At 43.6% G+C, this 19324-nt stretch overlaps 1 protein-coding gene across 1 annotated transcript in view; it reads right to left on the reverse strand.

Moving 5' to 3' along the window:
* Positions 1–19324, reverse strand: part of LOC123755425 (synaptogenesis protein syg-2) — a 773573-nt gene that overhangs the window by 12507 nt on the left and 741742 nt on the right. The window contains exon 13 of the mRNA XM_069312426.1: positions 12412–12562. Coding sequence (XP_069168527.1) covers positions 12420–12562 — 143 coding nt within the window. The 3' untranslated portion in view covers positions 12412–12419. The remainder of the gene's footprint in view (positions 1–12411; positions 12563–19324) is intronic.

A 19324-nucleotide genomic window follows, 5' to 3' on the forward strand; every position in this document is an offset into this window, starting at 1 on the left:
TACCATAGATCACTGTTCACTGGATTTAACACATGTTTATTATAATCTTTAATTTCTGATATTCATAATCTATGTTCTTATTGATGACAATTTTATTGATTCTATAATTGGTCATAGGATTAAGTTATTACATAATGAACTGGTGTACGAACCACACTAGTTCCTAGACATATATGAAGTTCTAGTAATACCCCCCCCCCCCCCAATGTAGGTGTTTGAGGCTTTGATTCAGTTAAATTATATACAGCCCATTGATTATATAAGTGATTATATTCTCTAGTATTTATCCATAGTTACTGGTTCCTCTAGGAATTTTCTAATGATCACATTTTATTAGTTTCCCTCTTTACTATAAAAGCGGGTGGTCCTTCGTAATTGATTTCATTACATTAATATTTAAATAAATAGAGTCAAGCCCCAAATGTCCCACAGTCGCTACTCGTGAGAAGAATGGGGCAGAAGTCTTTAGGGGATGACCCTAGAGAACCAGGTTTCGGAATAAGAAGAACAACCGCCTCAAGCCAGTCTTCAAGGACTGACAACTACTCCCAGACACAGTTATAAACGCTCAGTAAATACTAAAACGTGCATGGAGGGAGATGGTGAAGCATCTCAAAATGCGTATCATCTGAGCCCGTTGCCGTAGAACCACAGCGAACCAGAGCGGAGTGGAGTTTTGAGAGTAGTGAAGGGAACTATCAGGAGAAAGCACCAAGCCATTACGACTCATTAGCCCTGGGATAAGGATTTGGGATGGGACAGGGGGAAGGAATGACACCCAACCTCTTGGACGGTTGGGAATTGAACGCCGACCTGAATGAAGCGAGACCGTCGCTCTACGTTCCTGGCCAAGTGGGTGGAAGAGAAGCGTCCCCTCGCTCAATAACGTCAAGTACCACAGTTCTCCGGGTGAGTGTGTGCGCCTCCTCAAACACTCGGCCTCAAAACAGAAGACATCGGAAAGAACATGCAAGAATGGTAAAAAGTCGGCAGGAAGGGAACAATCTGAAAGGAAAGAAGGTGGGGAGGGAAAAACGAAACATGAGGAAGAGGAAAAACTACCAGCAAAATTGGAGAGGAAAGTAATAGGAGCATAAGGCTTCAAAAGAAGATGGGACAAGCCGTCCCAAGGAGTATCACACTCCAGCAACGACCCACAAAGGCCCTCCACAACGGCAACGGGCTGGGCAGGGAGGGGGATGGGGGCCTGATCATGACGAATCAAATAGGTGAGTACAAATAGGTGGCACACACACACACACACACACACACACACACACACACACACACACACACACACACACACACACAGAAAGACCTGGGGGTTGATATCACGCCAGACCTGTCCCCTGTAGCTCATATCAAGATGATAACATCAGCGGCATATGCCAGGTTGGCTAACATAAGAACGGCATTTAGAAACTTGTGTAAGGAATCTTTCAGAACACTATATACCACATATGTCAGACCAATCCTGGAGTATGCGGCTCCAGCATGGAGTCCATATCTAGTCAAGCATAAGACTAAACTGGAAAAGGTTCAAAGGTTTGCCACCAGACTAGTACCCGAGCTGAGACGTATGAGCTACGAGGAGAGACTACGGGAATTAAACCTCACTTCGTTGGAAGACAGAAGAGTTAGGGGGGACATGATCACCACATTCAAGATTCTCAAGGGAATCGACAAGGTAGATAGAGACAGGTTATTTAACACAAGGGGCACACGCACTAGGGGACACAGGTGGAAACTGAGTGCCCAAATGAGCCACAGAGATATTAGAAAGAACTTTTTTAGTGTCAGAGTGGTTGATAAATGGAATGCATTAGGAAGTGATGTATTGAAAGCTGACTCCATACATAGTTTCAAGTGTAGATATGATAGAGCCCAGTAGTCTCAGGAACCTGTACACCTGTTGATTGACAGTTGAGAGGCGGGACCAAAGAGCCAGAGCTCAACCCCTGCAAGCACAATTAGGTGAGTACAATGGGGGTCTGATAGCTGAGTGGACAGCTCTTGTGATCGTAGTACTAGGATCCGGGGATCGATCCCCAGCGATGACGGAAACAAATGGGCTGAGTTTCTTTTACCCTGATGTCCCTGTTGACCTAGCAGTGAATAGGTACCTGGGAGTTAACCATCTGCTACGGGCTGCTTCCTTGGGGTGTGTGTGGAACAAAAAATTCAGTTAGATGAGTGACAGTTGGGAGGCGGGCTGAAAGAGCCAGATCTCAACTCCCCCCACATGCACAACTAGGAGAGTACAACTAGGTCAGTACACACACACACACACACACACACACACACACACACACACACACACACACACACACACACACACACACACACACACACACACACTCACACACTCACACACACACACACACACACACACACACACACACACACACACACACACACACACACACACACACACACACACTCACACACTCACACACACACTCACCTGTTGATTGACGGTTGAGTCACCTGTTGATTGACGGTTGAGAGGCGGGACCAAAGAGCCAGAGCTCAACCCCCGCAAACACAACTAGGTGAGTACAACTAGGTGAGTAAACACACACTCACACACACACACACACACACACACACACACACACACACACACACACACACACACACACACACAGCGGGACCAAAGAGCCAGAGCTCAACCCCCGCAAGCACAATTAGGTGAGTACACACACACACACACACACACACATGGGGGCCTCGTAGCCTGGTGGATAGCGCGCATACTCCAGGATTGGTCTTACATATGTGGTGTACAAGATTCTGAATGATTCCTTACACAGGTTCCTGAACGCCGTTCTGATGTTAGCCAGCCTCGCATATGCCGCAGACGTTATTCTCTTTATGTGGGCTTCAGGAGACAGGTTTGGTGTGATATCAACTCCTAGATCTTTCTCTCTGTCTGTTTCATTAAGTACTTCATCTCCTATTCTGTATCCTGTGCCTGGCCTCCTGTTTCCACTGCCTAGTTTCATTACTTTGCATTTACTCGGGTTGAACTTCAACAGCCATTTGTTGGACCATTCACTCAGTCTATCCAGGTCATCTTGTAGCCTCCTACTATCATCCTCTGTTTCAATCCTCCTCATAATTTTTGCATCGTCGGCAAACATTGAGAGGAACGAATCTATACCCTCTGGGAGATCTTTACATATACCAGGAACAGTATAGGTCCAAGGACTGACCCCTGCGGGACTCCACTTGTGACGTCTCGCCAATCTGAGACCTCACCCCTCACACAGACTCGTTGTCTCCTGTTGCTTAGGTACTCCTCTATCCACCGGAGTACCTTCCCTCTCACTCCAGCCTGCATCTCCAACTTTCGCACTAGCCTCTTGTGTGGCACTGTTCAAAGGCTTTCTGACAATCCAAAAATATGCAGTCTGCCCACCCTTCTCTTTCTTGCCTTATTTTTGTTGCCTGGTCGTAGAATTCAAGTAACCCTGTGAGGCAGGACCTGCCATCCCTGAACCCATGTTGATGCTGTGTTACAAAGTTCCTTCGCTCCAGATACTCCACTAGTTTTTTTCGCACAATCTTCTCCATCAGCTTGCATGGTATGCAGGTTAGGGACACTGGCCTGTAGTTCAGTGCCTCTTGTCTATCCCCTTTCTTGTATATCGGGACTACGTTAGCTGCTTTCCAAATATCTGGCAGTTTCCCTGTTGCCAGTGATTTGTTATACACTATGGAGAGTGGTAGGCTCAGTTCTCTTGCTCCTTCCTTTAGAACCCAAGGGGAGATTCCATCTGGGCCTATAGCCTTCGTCACGTCCAACTCTAGTAAACACTTCCTTACTTCCCCACTGGTAATCTCAAACTCTTCCAGTGGTTCCTGGTTAGCTATTCCCTCACTTACCTCTGGAATTTCTCCTTGCTCTAAGGTGAAGACCTCCTGGAATTTCTTATTCAACACATTCAACTTCACATTCAACAACATTCAATTTCTTATTCAACACATTCAACACAACACACACACACACACACACAGTGTGTGTGTGTGTGTGTGTGTGTGTGTGTGTGTGTGTGTGTGTGTGTGTGTGTGTGTGTGTGTGTGTGTGTGGTGTGGGGGAAAAGATAGTAGTTAGTAACAGTTGACTGACAGTTGAGAGGAGGGCCGAAAGAGCAGAGCTCAACCCCGCAAGCACAACTAGGTGAATACAACTAAGTGAATACACACACACACACACACACACACACACACACACACACACACACACACACACACACACACGCACTGGCAATGATCTTTAATGAGTCACTTATGTCGGGAGAATTGCCCAGTTGCTGGAAGAAGGCAAATGTCGTACCGATTTTCAAGAAAGGAGATAGAGAGGAGGCACTTAACTATAGACCTGTATCACTGACAAGCATCCCCTGTAAAATACTGGAAAGAATAATTAGGCTACGACTGGTTGCACACCCGGAGAACGTTTGGTTTGTGAACAAACATCAACAAGGGTTCTGGAAAGGGAAATCGTGCCTAACAAACCTTTTGGAATTCTATGATAAAATAACGAGGATAAGACAGGGCAGAGATAGTTGGGCAGACTACATATTTCACGACTTCCAAAAAGCCTTTGATACAGTACCGCACATGAGACTGCTGTTCAAACTCGAGAGGCAGGCGGGGGTGGGGGGAAAGGCCCTAGCATGGATAAGGAACTGAAGGAGCCAAAGAGTTACGGTAAGAGGCGAGAAGTCGGATTGGCGAACAGTAACGAGTGGAGTACCTCAAGGATCGGTGCTGGAACCAATTCTATTTCTAATATATGTTAACGATATGTTTACAGGAGTAGAGTCCTACATGTCGATGTTCGCGGATGACGCAAAGTTGATGAGAAGAGTTGTGACAGATGAAGATTGCACAATCCTCCAAGAGGACCTGAACAGGTTGCAGAGATGGTCAGAGAAATGGCTACTGGAGTTCAACACGAGCACATGTAAAGTTATGGAAATGGGACTAGGTGATTGGGGACCAAAGGGACAGTACGCAATGAAGGGGAACTGCCTACCTGTGACGATGGGGGAAAGAGACCTGGGCGTGGATGTAACACCTAATCTAACTCCTAGAGCACATATAAATAGGATAACGGCAGCGGCGTACTTTACACTGGCAAAAGTTAGAACATCATTCAGAAACCTAAGTAAGGAGGCATTTAGGGCACTTTACACTGCTTACATGAGGCCAGTCTTAGAGTAGGCGCCTCATCATGGAGTCCCCATCTGAAGAACCATATAAGGAAACTGGAAAAGGTTCAGAGGTTTGCAACGAGACTCGTCCCAGAATTCCGAGGGATGGGGTATGAGGAGCGCCTGAAGGAACTGTGCCTTACGATACTAGAAAAATGAAGGGAAAGGGGGACATGATAAGAACATATAAAATTTTACTCGGGGGGATTGATAAAGTGGACATAGACGATTGTTCACACGGAATAGTAACAGAACGAGGGGACATGGGTGGAAGCTGGAAACTCAGATGAGTCACAGAGATGTTAGGAAGTTTTCTTTTAGCGTGAGATTAGTGGAAAAATTAAATGCACTTAAGGAACAGGTTTAGGAAGCAAATACTATTCATAATTTTAAAACTTGGTGTGATAGGGAAATAGGACCAGAGTCATTGCTGTAAACATCCGATGCTCGAAAGGCGGGATCCAAGAGTCAATGCTCGATCCTGCAGACACAAACAGCTGAGTACACACGCACACACACACACACACACACACACACACACACACACACACACACACACACACACACACACACACACACACACACACACACACACACACACGCAAGCACGCACACACACACACTCACACACACACACACACACACACACACACAGGGGGCCTCGTAGCCTCACACACATAGGGGCCTCGTAGCCTGGTGGATAGCGCGCAGGATTCGTAATTCTGTGGCGCGGGTTCGATTCCCGCACGAGGCAGAAACAAATGGGCAAAGTTTCTTTCACCCTGAATGCCCCTGTTACCTAGCAGTAAATAGGTACCTGGGAGTTAGTCAGCTGTCACGGGCTGCTTCCTGGGGTGTGTGTGTGTGTGTGTGTGGTGTGGAAAAAAAAAAGTAGTTAGTAAACAGTTGATTGACAGTTGAGAGGCGGGCCGAAAGAGCAAAGCTCAACCCCCGTAAAAACACAACTAGTAAACACACGCACACACGCACACACGCACACACACTCACACACACAAACACACTCACACACACACACGCACACAGCCACCCACGAGTACCTGGTCGAGGTAGGGTTAAGATACTCAAGGAAGTGCTCAGAAAGCAAGAGGGCCAGCATTCCGGAAGGGGAAACTATGAGAAGATAAGGAAATTCGTAACATATATAGCTTAGGAAACAGAGCTCAGAGGAAAGACGGTCCAAGACATGATGACCTATATCACCCAGAAATGTAAGGAGGCAGCAGACAAGTTCTGTCCAAAGGAAAAAAAAAGAAATGGAAACAAGAAACCCATGGTTTAATCAGAGATGTAACCTAGCAAAGCAAGTAAGTTCATGGGCGTGGAGAAACTATGAAAATAACAGGACACTAGAGAGCAGAGAAAGATACCAGAGCGCCAGACAAAAGAGGGGAATATCTAACCAGACACCACTAGAGGAGTTCATGATTACCACTAAGGAGGTGAGGAAGCATCTGCTAGATTTGGATGTGACAAAGGCTATAGGCCCGAATGGAATCTCACCATGGACACTAAAGGAAGGAGTAGAAGCTCTGTGGGGCAAGACGGTGGAGAAGATTGTGCGAAAAAGCTAGTGGAACATCTGGAGCGAAAGAACCTTGTAACACAACATCAGCATGGGTTCAGGGATGGCAAATCATGCCTCACATAATTCTTTGATTGCCAGAAAACCTTTGACACAGTACCACACAAGCGACTAGTGCAGAGATGCAAGCGGGAACGAAAGGGAAGGTACTCCACTGGATAAGGGAGTACCTAAGCAAAAGAAGACAGCGAGTCGCTGTGAGGGTTGGGGGGTGTCGGAGTGGCGAGGCGTCACCAGTGGAGTCCCTCGGGGATCAGTTCTTGGACCTATACTGTTTCTGATATATGTGAATGATCTCCCAAAGGGAATAGACTCGTTCCTCTCAATGTTTGCTGATGATGCAAAAATTATGAGGAGGATTAACACAGAGGAAGACAGTAGAAGGCTACAGGATGATCTAGACAGACTGAATGAATAGTCCAACAAATGGCTGGTTAAGTTCAATCTGAGTAAGTGTAATGTGATGAAACTAGGAGGAGGAAATAGGAGGCCAGACACTGGATACCGAATGGGAGAGGAAGTTCTTCACGAAACCGGACAGAGAGAAAGATCTAGGAGTTGAAATCACGCCAAACCTGTCTCCTGAAGCCCACATAAAAAAAATAACATCAGCAGCGTATACGAGCCTGATTAACATCAGAACTGCCTTCAGAAACCTGTGTAAGGAATCTTTCAGAACCTTGTATACGACATATCTAAATCCAATCCTGGAGTAGGCAGCCACAGCATGGAACTGGTGAACTGCACCTCACGTCGCTGGAAGACAAAAGAGCTCGGGGAGACATGATCAGCACATACAAAATTCTCAGGGGGAATTAAGAGGGTAGACAAGGATGGACTATTTAACACGGGTGGTACACGGACAAGGGGACACAGGTGGGAACTGAGTACCCAAATGAGCCACAGAGACATTAGAAAGAACTTTTTCAGTGTCAGAGTAGTTAGTAAATGGAATGCACTAGGAAGTGAAGTGGTGGAGGATGACTCCAGTCACAGTTTCAAATGTAGATAGGATAGAGCAGGAGAGGCTTAGGAATCTGTACACCAGTAGATTGACGGTTGAGAGGCGGGACCAAAGAGCCAAAGTTCATCCCCCACAAGCACAACTAGGTGAGTACAACTAGGTGAGTACAACTAGGTGAGTACACACTGAACTGAACAAAAGGGTGTGGAGGAACTTCCAAAATAACAGAAAACCAGAAAGCAGAGAGAGTTACCAGAGAGCCAGGAATGAGTACCTCAGAGTGAGGAGAGAAGCAGAGAGAGTTACCAGAGAGCCAGGAATGAGTACCTCAGAGTGAGGAGAGAAGCAGAGAGACAGTATGAAAATGACATAGCAAATAAAGCCAAGACCGAACTAAAACTGCTTCATAGTCATTTCAGGAGGAAAACAAGTGGAAGAACAGTTGATGAAACTTAGAACAGGTGAGGCTAGGTACACAGAGAGTGACAAAGAGTGGTGTGTGATGAACTCAAAAAGAGATTCCAGGTCTTCACAATAGAATGAGGTGAAGTCCCTGAGCTAGGAGACGTGGCACTAAACCAGGAAGCCTTGGAAGGGTTCGAAATTACCAAATATGAGGTAAAGAGGCATATGTTGGATCTGGATGTGAGTAAGGCTGTTGGTCCAGATGGAATCTCACCATGGGTATTGAAAGAGTGTGCAGAAGCACTTTGCTTGCCACTCTCCATAGTGTATAGTAGGTCACTGGAGATGGGAGATCTACCAGAAATATGGAAGACGGCTAATGTGGTCCCAATATACAAAAAGGGTGACAGACAAGAGGCACTGAACTACAGGCCAGTGTCCTTGACTTGTATACCATGCAAGGTGATGGAGAAGATCGTGAGAAAAAACCTGGTAACACATCTGGAGAGAAGGGCCTTCGTGACAACCCATCAACATGGGTTCAGGGAGGGTAAATCTTGCCTCACTGGCTAAATAGAGCCCTGTCCACTCCCTATCCCCTACCACCTCCCTGACTCCCAACCAATCCCTGACCCCTACTCACTTTCTGAACCCCCAGTTACTGACATCCAACCACTCACCGACCCCCACCTACTTTTTATCCCCTGCCCTCTTCCTGACCCCTAACCACTCCATGACCCCAACCACTCCCTTACCCATACCCTGAACCCCTCCCTCACCCTGACCCGCACATACTCCCTGACCACCACTCACCCCCCGGACTCCCACCCACTCCCCAACCTGAAATCTCTGGGAAAAATGGTGTCCAGGAAGAACCTGAAGATTTGGTACATCTTCGCCGACGGAGCTACAAACAAGGTAGAGGAAATTAAAGAAAGAGTATATGAAAATGACCCAGACTTGATTGTAATAGTGGAAACGAAAACAAATTATATGATCTCTGATGCAATATTTCCAGGGGGATTCCAAGTGATGACAGTTGTTGTCCAAATGACAACAACAATGCATGCATAAAGGCATTGCAAAGAGCAGCAAAAGTGGCACACAGAATGGGAGCTAAACTTCTAGTCATGAAGGACCTAAATCATGGAGAGATTGACTGGGATTCACGAAATCCTCATGTGGGGAAGAAACGTAGGGAGCGAAATTAGTGGAAGTTGTAGAAAGAAACTTCTTAACACAACATGTAAAGGAGGACATAAGAGAAAGGGAAGGAGATTCACCATGCTTTCTGCACATGATCTTCACCCAGAATGAGGAAGACTTTGAGAACTTAGAGCATGAAATACCACTAGGAGCAAGTGGCCACTGTGTCCTGGTATTACACTACATGACGGGACTCAGAACAGTGCTCGTAAGACAAGGAGTCAGGGAAGGGAGAGCAGACTATAAAAAAGGAGACTCCGTGAAGGTAACAGAGTATCTGGAAAGTGTGCAACGGGAAGAGGAACTGAGAGGGAAGACAGTTCAGGAAATGGTGAGCCAAGTCAAACTGAGGTGTAAAGAGGCAGAAGAGAGATTCATACCACCATTAAGGGAAAAAAAAGGTAGGAGAACATATAATAACCCGTGGTTCAATAGACATTGCCAGGAAGCGAAATAAAAAAGCAGGAGGGAGTGGAGGAAATACAGAAGGCAAAGGACAGAGGTAATCCGGAATAGATGCAACAGGGCCAGAAATAACTACATTAACATAAGAAGATTGGCAGAAATAAACTATGAAAATTATATTGCCTCCAAAGCAAAGAGCCATCCGAAACTCCTACATAACCAAATAAGAAGAAAAATTACAATCAATGACCAAGTTACCAGGTTACGAAAAATGGGAGGCCAGTATACAGAAAATCGAAAATAAATTTGTGATGAGCTGAATGCCAGCTTCCATGGAGTGTTCACTGTTGAGCCTGAACAGCTCCCAGAAGTTGATGGGGAAGTTGTCCCTGATGAAAACTGATAAATATTGAGGTAACAGCGGAGGAAGTAAGAATACAGTTAGCATCACTGGATGTAACTGAAGCTACTGGGCCAGATGGAGTATCACCATGGATGTTAAAGGAAGCTGCACAGGCCCTCATCATACCTCTAGCACTAATCTATTAAGAGTAACTTATACAGGGGAAATTGCCCATCTGCTGGAAGAAGGCAAATGTGGTGCAAATCAATAAGAATGGAGATAGAGAAGAGGCACTTAACTACAGACCACTGTCGCTCAAAGGCATCCCTTGCAAAGTACTTGAGATAATTATAAGGTTAAGACTAGTTGCAAAGTTAGAAAGAATAAGGTTTATAAGTAAACAACAACACGGCTTTAGTGAAGGGAAATCATGCCTGACGAACCTTCTGGAGTTCTATAATAAAGTATTGAAAATAATGCAAGACAGAGAAGGATGGGCAGATTTCATATTTTTGGATTGCCAAAAAGCCTTTGATACACTGCCACACAAAGGCAAACTAGATAGGCAGGCGGGAGAAGACGGAAGCGCACTATCATGGGCATGGAATTACCTGACAGACAGGTGTCAGAGAGTGACAGTGAGGGGCGAGGAGTCCAGACTGGCGTAGAGTAACAAGCGGGATGCCTTAAGGACCGGTGCTGGGACCCATTCTATTCCTCATTTATGTAAATAACTTGGCTAAAGGAGTTGAGTCTTTAAAGTCGATGTTTGCAGACGATGCAAATCTAATGAGGAGGATTGAGACAGATGAGGATTGTAGGATTCTCCGGGCTGATTTGAACAGGTTGTAGAGATGGTCCGAGAAATGGATGCTAGATTTCAACACTAACAAGTGCAAGGTGATGGGAATGGGGACAGGAGCCAGGAGACCGAAAGACCAATATACCATGAAGGTAAACTACCTCCCTGTACCGTAGAGAAAAAGACCTGGAGTGGACATAACACCAAACCTAACTCCAGAGGCTCGTTTACATATAATAATGACAGTCGTATACTCTACGCTGGCAAAAGTCAAAACATCCTTCAGAAACAGTAACAACAGTGGTACAGGGACTGTGTTGTGGAGGTACAGTAACAACAGTGGTACAGGGACTGTGTTGTGGAGGTACAGTAACAACAGTGGTACAAGGACTGTGTTGTGGAGGTACAGTAACAACAGTGGTACAGGGACTGTGTTGTGGAGGTACAGTAACAACAGTGGTACAGGGACTGTGTTGTGGAGGTACAGTAACAACAGGGGTACAAGGACTGTGTTGTGGAGGTACAGTAACAACAGGGGTACAGGGACTGTGTTGTGGAGGTACAGTAACAACAGTGGTACAGGGACTGTGTTGTGGAGGTACAGTAACAACAGTGGTACAGGGACTGTGTTGTGGAGGTACAGTAACAACAGTGGTACAAGGACTGTGTTGTGGAGGTACAGTAACAACAGTGGTACAGGGACTGTGTTGTGGAGGTACAGTAACAACAGTGGTACAAGGACTGTGTTGTGGAGGTACAGTAACAACAGGGGTACAGGGACTGTGTTGTGGAGGTACAGTAACAACAGTGGTACAGGGACTGTGTTGTGGAGGTACAGTAACAACAGTGGTACAAGGACTGTGTTGTGGAGGTACAGTAACAACAGTGGTACAAGGACTGTGTTGTGGAGGTACAGTAACAACAGTGGTACAAGGACTGTGTTGTGGAGGTACAGTAACAACAGTGGTACAAGGACTGTGTTGTGGAGGTACAGTAACAACAGTGGTACAAGGACTGTGTTGTGGAGGTACAGTAACAACAGTGGTACAAGGACTGTGTTGTGGAGGTACAGTAACAACAGTGGTACAAGGACTGTGTTGTGGAGGTACAGTAACAACAGTGGTACAGGGACTGTGTTGTGGAGGTACAGTAACAACAGTGGTACAAGGACTGTGTTGTGGAGGTACAGTAACAACAGTGGTACAGGGACTGTGTTGTGGAGGTACAGAAACATCGGCGTTCAATCCCCGACCGTGCAAGTGGCTAGGCACTATTACATCCCCTCGTCCCCTCACAAATCCATATCCTAACCTCTTCCCAGTGCTATATAGTCGTAATGGCTTGGCGCTTTCTCCTGATAGTTCATTTCCCTCCTAAGTTCACACTAATAAGCCAGAAACTATTGGGCACCTTCCCAACAGCAATAAACCTTCACTAGGCCCTGAGTCGGACCACACTTACCGGCTGGTTCAGACGGAGGAGGACATGAGGGTGGGCCAGAGGCCTGAGAGGGCTCTGGCCTGGGGGTCTTCGGCGCCTTCGTCAGCCTCGCCGCAGTAACTGCTCACGCCCCTGGCCCGAGGCGTGGTGCTGGACGCCAGCACTCGCTCTGCTGCAGGAGAGAAGCAGAGCAGGTCAGCCGTGGCTCAATGTGTGTGTGAAGGTGGTATTGTAGAGACTCAGGTCATGGGGGTTACTGTTGTGTGTGTTGGTGCTCCCTACACTACACCTGGGGTTACTGTTGTCTGTGTTGGTGCTCCCTACACTACACCTGGGGTTACTGTTGTGTGTGTTGGTGCTCCCTACACTACACCTGGGGTTACTGTTGTGGTGTTGGTGCTCCCTACACTACACCTGGGGTTACTGTTGTCTGTGTTGGTGCTCCCTACACTACACCTGGGGTTACTGTCGTCTGTGTTGGTGCTCCCTACACTACACCTGGGGTTACTGTTGTGGTGTTGGTGCTCCCTACACTACACCTGGGGTTACTGTCGTCTGTGTTGGTGCTCCCTACACTACACCTGGGGTTACTGTCGTCTGTGTTGGTGCTCCCTACACTACACCTGGGGTTACTGTTGTGTGTGTTGGTGCTCCCTACACTACACCTGGGGTTACTGTTGTCTGTGTTGGTGCTCCCTACACTACACCTGGGGTTACTGTTGTGGTGTTGGTGCTCCCTACACTACACCTGGGGTTACTGTCGTCTGTGTTGGTGCTCCCTACACTACACCTGGGGTTACTGTTGTCTGTGATGGTGCTCCCTACACTACACCTCGGGTTACTGTTGTCTGTGTTGGTGCTCCCTACACTACACCTCGGGTTACTGTTGTCTGTGTTGGTGCTCCCTACACTACACCTCGGGTTACTGTTGTGTGTGTTGGTGCTCCCTACACTACACCTGGGGTTACTGTTGTCTGTGTTGGTGCTCCCTACACTACACCTGGGGTTACTGTTGTCTGTGTTGGTGCTCCCTACACTACACCTGGGGTTACTGTTGTCTGTGTTGGTGCTCCCTACACTACACCTGGGGTTACTGTTGTCTGTGATGGTGCTCCCTACACTACACCTGGGGTTACTGTTGTCTGTGTTGGTGCTCCCTACACTACACCTCGGGTTACTGTTGTCTGTGTTGGTGCTCCCTACACTACACCTGGGGTTACTGTTGTCTGTGTTGGTGCTCCCTACACTACACCTGGGGTTACTTGTGTGAATTTGAAAAAGTTTGTGAAAGTAATTATATGTGTGTACGCTTCTACATATTTTGTATATAAAGACGTGTTCATATGTGTAGTGAAATTTACATTTGTGTCCAAGTCTGTGTTTGTTTGTTTGTGTATTAATATAAGTTTATGCTAGTTTGTGAATGTCATTGTATATGTAGATGAGATTGTGACATATCTTGTGTAAGTATTCATGCAATTTATGTAAAAGTTAATATGTCATGGATATTTTCTGCAAGTATGTATGTTTTGAGAATGTAATATGTAAACGTTGGTTTGTAAGTGTGAAAGAGTGTTGACTGGGTAAATATATACATAGGAAGAGTTGATGTTCCAGAGAAAATAGGATGTGGTTTAAAATACGTTATGTAAGTTAGGTAGGTGAGGGTAGGTAAGTTGGGTTAGGTGAGATTACATAAGGGGAAATTATGCTTTGTAAGTTATGTTAGGTAAGTTATGTCAGATAGATTAGGTTAGGGAAATTATGCTAAGTTACGTCAGGTAGGCAGGTTATAAGTTACGTTAGGTAAGTTACATCAGGTTGGTAAGGCTTGGTAAGTTGGGTTAGGTAGGTGAGTCAGGTAGGTTAGGTTATTTATGTGAGATAAGTTCCATCAGGTTATCTTGAAGTTATCTTGAGATGATTTCGGGGCTTTTTAGTGTCCCCGCGGCCCGGTCCTCGACCAGGCCTCCACCCCCAGGAAGCAGCCCGTGACAGCTGACTAACTCCCAGGTACCTATTTACTGCTAGGTAACAGGGGCATTCAGGGTGAAAGAAACTTTGCCCATTTGTTTCTGCCTCGTGCGGGAATCGAACCCGCGCCACAGAATTACGAGTCCTGCGCGCTATCCACCAGGCTACGAGGCCCCTTTAGGTTAGGTAGGTTAGGTTAAGAAAGTTATGTTTGTCTAGGAAAGTTAGATCAGGTAAGTTAGATTAGGTAACTTAGTTTAGGTAAGTTAGGTTAGGTAACTTAGGTTAGGTAACTTAGGTAAGGTAACTTTGGTTAGGTAACTTTGGTTAGGTAACTTTGGTTAAGTAAGTTAGGTTAGGTTAAGTAGGTTAGGTTAAGTAGGTTAGGTTAGGTAAGCTAGGGAAGTTACAATAATTAAGTTAAATCAGGTAGGTGAGGTTAGGTAAGCTGGGTTTGGTAGATAAATTAGGTTAGGTAAGTGACCTTAGGTTAGGTTAGCTCAGGTAAATCAGGTTAGGTAGCATAATGTATTGTGTTCGGAGCACAGTTTCAAAGATAAAATCTTTTGGAGAATCCATTTTAAAACAGAATCAGTAATAAACCGTAATGTAAATTTGTTATGAAAAGTTGAACTAGTTACAGAGTGTTTTGAGAGTTAACAGAAATGTATGACATTGTAAGTGATTTTTACACGTTTTGCCGTAGTTCGTTTGTACTAAGGTGACAATGTTTTGTCAGAGATATAAAGTTATGGAAAGTTATTGCATAAACAAGTTACATTACAAGATATATCTTTGTTAAACGTTTGTTCTAATAATATATATGACAGAGAAAAACTACTGCTTAAAGGAAGTTACATGAATAAGAAATGATAGATATGTTACAGAGAGATGAGGTATTTTTGCGAGTGACATAATAGAGATGTACTCACCTATTTGTGCTTGCGGGGGTTGAGCTCTGGCTCTTTGGTCCCGCCTCTCAACTGTTAGTCAACTGGTGTACAGGTTCCTGAGCCTACTGGGCTCTATCATATCTACAATTGAAATTGTGTATGGAGTCAGCCTCCATCGCATCACTTCCTAATGCATTCCATTTGTCAACCACTCTGACACTAAAAAAGTTCTTTCTAATATCTCTGTGGATCATTTGGGCACTCAGTTTCCATCTTTGTACCCTAGTGCGTGTGCCCCTTGTGTTAAATAGCATGTCCTTATCTACTCTATAAATTCCTCATTGTCATATGTCATATGTGTGACATATAAAATGTTGTTAAACACGTTTTGACTGTAAATGTCAGAGTTAAACGAATACTACATAAAAGTTTGTGATTTTATTAATTTTATATGAAGCATAAGTTTATTAGTACATAAAGTCATGAAATATGACGAAAAGTTGTACATGTTAGTTTGATCTAATACTTAAAGTTGTTTGTGACTACATAAAGACCTGTCTTAGTGAGTTTAACGCAAACTATTGTTTAAATATGTTACAGAAAGATTCAAGTGTATAATTTGTTTATGGCATAAAACTGTAATGATATTTAAGAAAATCCACAGGAGCAGTGATATAGGTTCGAACCTATGCGCTGGGTGTTCCCAGATGCACACTCTAGTCGAGTACGCTACGACATAATAAACTAGAGCGTGCATCTGGGAACACCCAGGGCATAGGTTCGAACCCTCATCATAGCTCCTGTGGAATATCTCATTGCTATGTCATGATAATGTGATTTCTCTGTGAAATGTTACTTAAAATATAATAAAGAAACGATTTACTTAGTTTAATACAAAGATGTAAAACATGAATGTTGTACAGTTGCGTTATAGAAACTGTATTATTATGTTTTATTACTACATAAACAGTAATGTTAAGTTTAAATATGAAAGATACCCTTGACTATTTATTTATTAAATATTATGAGCAATGTTTGTTTCAGCGAGAGTTGTCTTAGATGCATGAACATGTCCTAGAAAGTACACTTTGAAGAATGAAGGTCTCCTAGAAAGTATCCTTCTTGCCTTGTAACCTTTGTTACAGGAAGATGTCTGGGAGAATATGCTCGATGTCTCTGAGAGTATACATGTTCCATGAATACATCAGGGAGAGTGTCTTGTAATGCATGAAGGTGTCTTAGAGAGCATCCTTGATGGCTCGGAGAGCAGTTCTTTGATGTATAAAGATGTTTCGGAGAGTAGTTTTAGTTTAGAAATATTAAGAAGTTACCCCATGACAATGTTATTAATGCGGGAAGCGTATCCTAAGATGAGACATGAAATAAATGTGATAATAATTTTTTTGCTGCATAAAGAGTATCCGTAGTTAAGAGAAGTGTCAGTAAGAAATATTAAGATAAATGAAATGCATTAACTGTTTACAAATAAGAATATAAATGAGCAAATTTTGGCAAATAACATTTCAAAGTAAATAATATATCTTTTGTTAATTAAATACATAATTTGTAAATAAATACTTTTAAAGTAAAGAAATTAGTAAATAAATAATGAAATTTGTTGAGAAACAGTAATGCTGTTGATAATATCCAACAATGAACTAGTTACTTTATAAAGATGAAATTGAAACAATGGTACAATTTGGTTTAAGGAAATACAGAGAACATATAGAGAACATGAACTGAACTTGCAGAAAACATGATGAGAACATAAATAATGTAAAGAAAACATGTGAAGGGCAAGCAAAGAACATGTAAGGACGTTTAGCAGGTTGTGCTGAGAACATGAATAACGTAAAGAGAACATAACTATAACGTAAAGAGAACACGTAAGAACATGAAAAGAGAATAGATAACGTGTAAAAACGTTATTTGATATTGAGAAGTTGAGCATAAACACTCGACTATTGACAAAATACCGGTAGAAGACCAGTGTTAAGATGCATGGTAATAACTGTTTTACAAGAAACATTCTTCTTGTAAAATAACAGATAGTAACAGAACATTACAGACAGATGTAGAATGGGAAAATGAGAATAATACAGTTAATAAGAGAGAGATAAAAGAGAGGGAAGGGATAGAATTATCAGGGGGAAAGCGTCAAGCCATTATGAGAATATAGCACCTAGAGGGAGTCAGGTTAAGGATTTGGGATGGGACAGGGAAATGAATGGTGCCCAACTACTTAGACAGTCGGGGATTGAACGCTGACCTGCATAAAGCAAGGCCGTCGCTCTACCGTCCTGCCCGAGTGGTTGGGTAGCGAGATAATTATGTCATTTGGTGCGAGCTGGCAAATAAGGCAATGATGAGGTCTGTTATGGGCGGATGACACTACCTGAGTGTGTATTTACACACGTACACAGTACACACACACACACACGTGTATTGAAGTAGAGGTCATGACTCATGTTTACAATGATAAGCGAGAGAATTATTTTGTTTCTAGATGGATAGGTATCTCAATAGGGAGACAGTGACACCTGACTTCTGAAGAAGTATGTGAGATTATGCTTTCCAGATGTAAGAGTATATATTTCCTTATCACTTATAAACATCTTAGCCCAACTTTGGGCGTCAGATGTGTACTGACCAATTTTACCACACAAGTCTAGCACCGCGCTGGGCTCCAAACTGTGAAATAATTACTGGTTAACGGAATGTGGTTTCGAATGTATGCCTTTGCCAACAAATGAATACACTCCAGAGGCGTGAACAAAACGCCAAAGATCTAAGTACTTCAGATGGAGATGAAGGCCAGAGTGGTCCTTTATTCCACAAGCATTACTAGATTTTCCTCACTTAGGTCGTTCTCTCTACAACTTGCTTGCTAGTAAATCTAGCAGGTAGCGGATGGGTTCTCACAACAAATTTAGTATACAGTGTTTGGGGCTAGGGGTTGGATCCCGAGCCAACTTAAATCAATGACAAAGTAGCAAAACAATGATGAAATAGGGAGGCAGTACTGCAGATTAAGGAATAACATCAAACGCACGTGTAACAAAATAAATGAATTTATTCAACATCTTACGAACTAATACACAGTGACACACATTCTTTACGTTACTCAAGAGAGTCACCTCAGCAACTGTCAAAACACCACTCTGGAACAGGTCTCCAGTACCACCGCTCTGATAGGAGTAAGAGACAACAGTCTCTACCCATTGGACAGGTCATGAACAAAAATGAACTTGAACACTACGTGAACACTCCTGGCAATTACTGCACTCGCCACTGGCAGTATCAAAACACTTCACTAACACAACAAATGTACACACACATAAATGAATACAAAAGAACAATGTCACCAAGACAGTCACAGTTACAACAACCATTACTTGACTTTCACTATGTCACCAAGACATAACCACAATAAGAAATTATTTAACAATGTCACCAAGACATAACAACAATAAGTAATTATTTAACAATGTCACTAAGACATAACCACAATAAGTAATTATTTAACAATGTCACCAAGACATAACAACAATAAGTAATTATTTAACAATGTCACTAAGACATACAATCAGAATGTATGACTTAATTACTGAATTTACGTTAATCCTTTTTGCCACTCAGTTAACAATCAATGATAATTAACTCTTCAATAAATATAATACTTAACAACACTAATTATTGCTTATCACTCAGACAAAACAATAACAATTATAATACTGATAATATATATACTTGTCACAAAGACAACCGCTAATTACACTACTTATGTTTCACCAAGACGACCGTTGTACTTAATCCCTCTCTCAACACTTTCCTGTAACAGATTGTTTACACACATACTTGACCTGTCACTCCACTAGTGACACGATCTCGAAGGTTAAGAGCTGTCACTCTCTGATCTGACAGCTTAACACTTTCACAATTTCATTGGATCCAAAGAGAGAGAAAGCTCGTTGCAAGACTATACTCTGATGACACTGAGATAGAGTGATTACTGATCACCAAAATTAATATGTGCACAATTTAAATAACGCAGGATTTAGTACTTA

The sequence above is a fragment of the Procambarus clarkii genome, chromosome 1 (genome assembly GCF_040958095.1).
Source record: "Procambarus clarkii isolate CNS0578487 chromosome 1, FALCON_Pclarkii_2.0, whole genome shotgun sequence".
NCBI classification, from domain to species: Eukaryota; Metazoa; Arthropoda; class Malacostraca; order Decapoda; family Cambaridae; genus Procambarus; species Procambarus clarkii.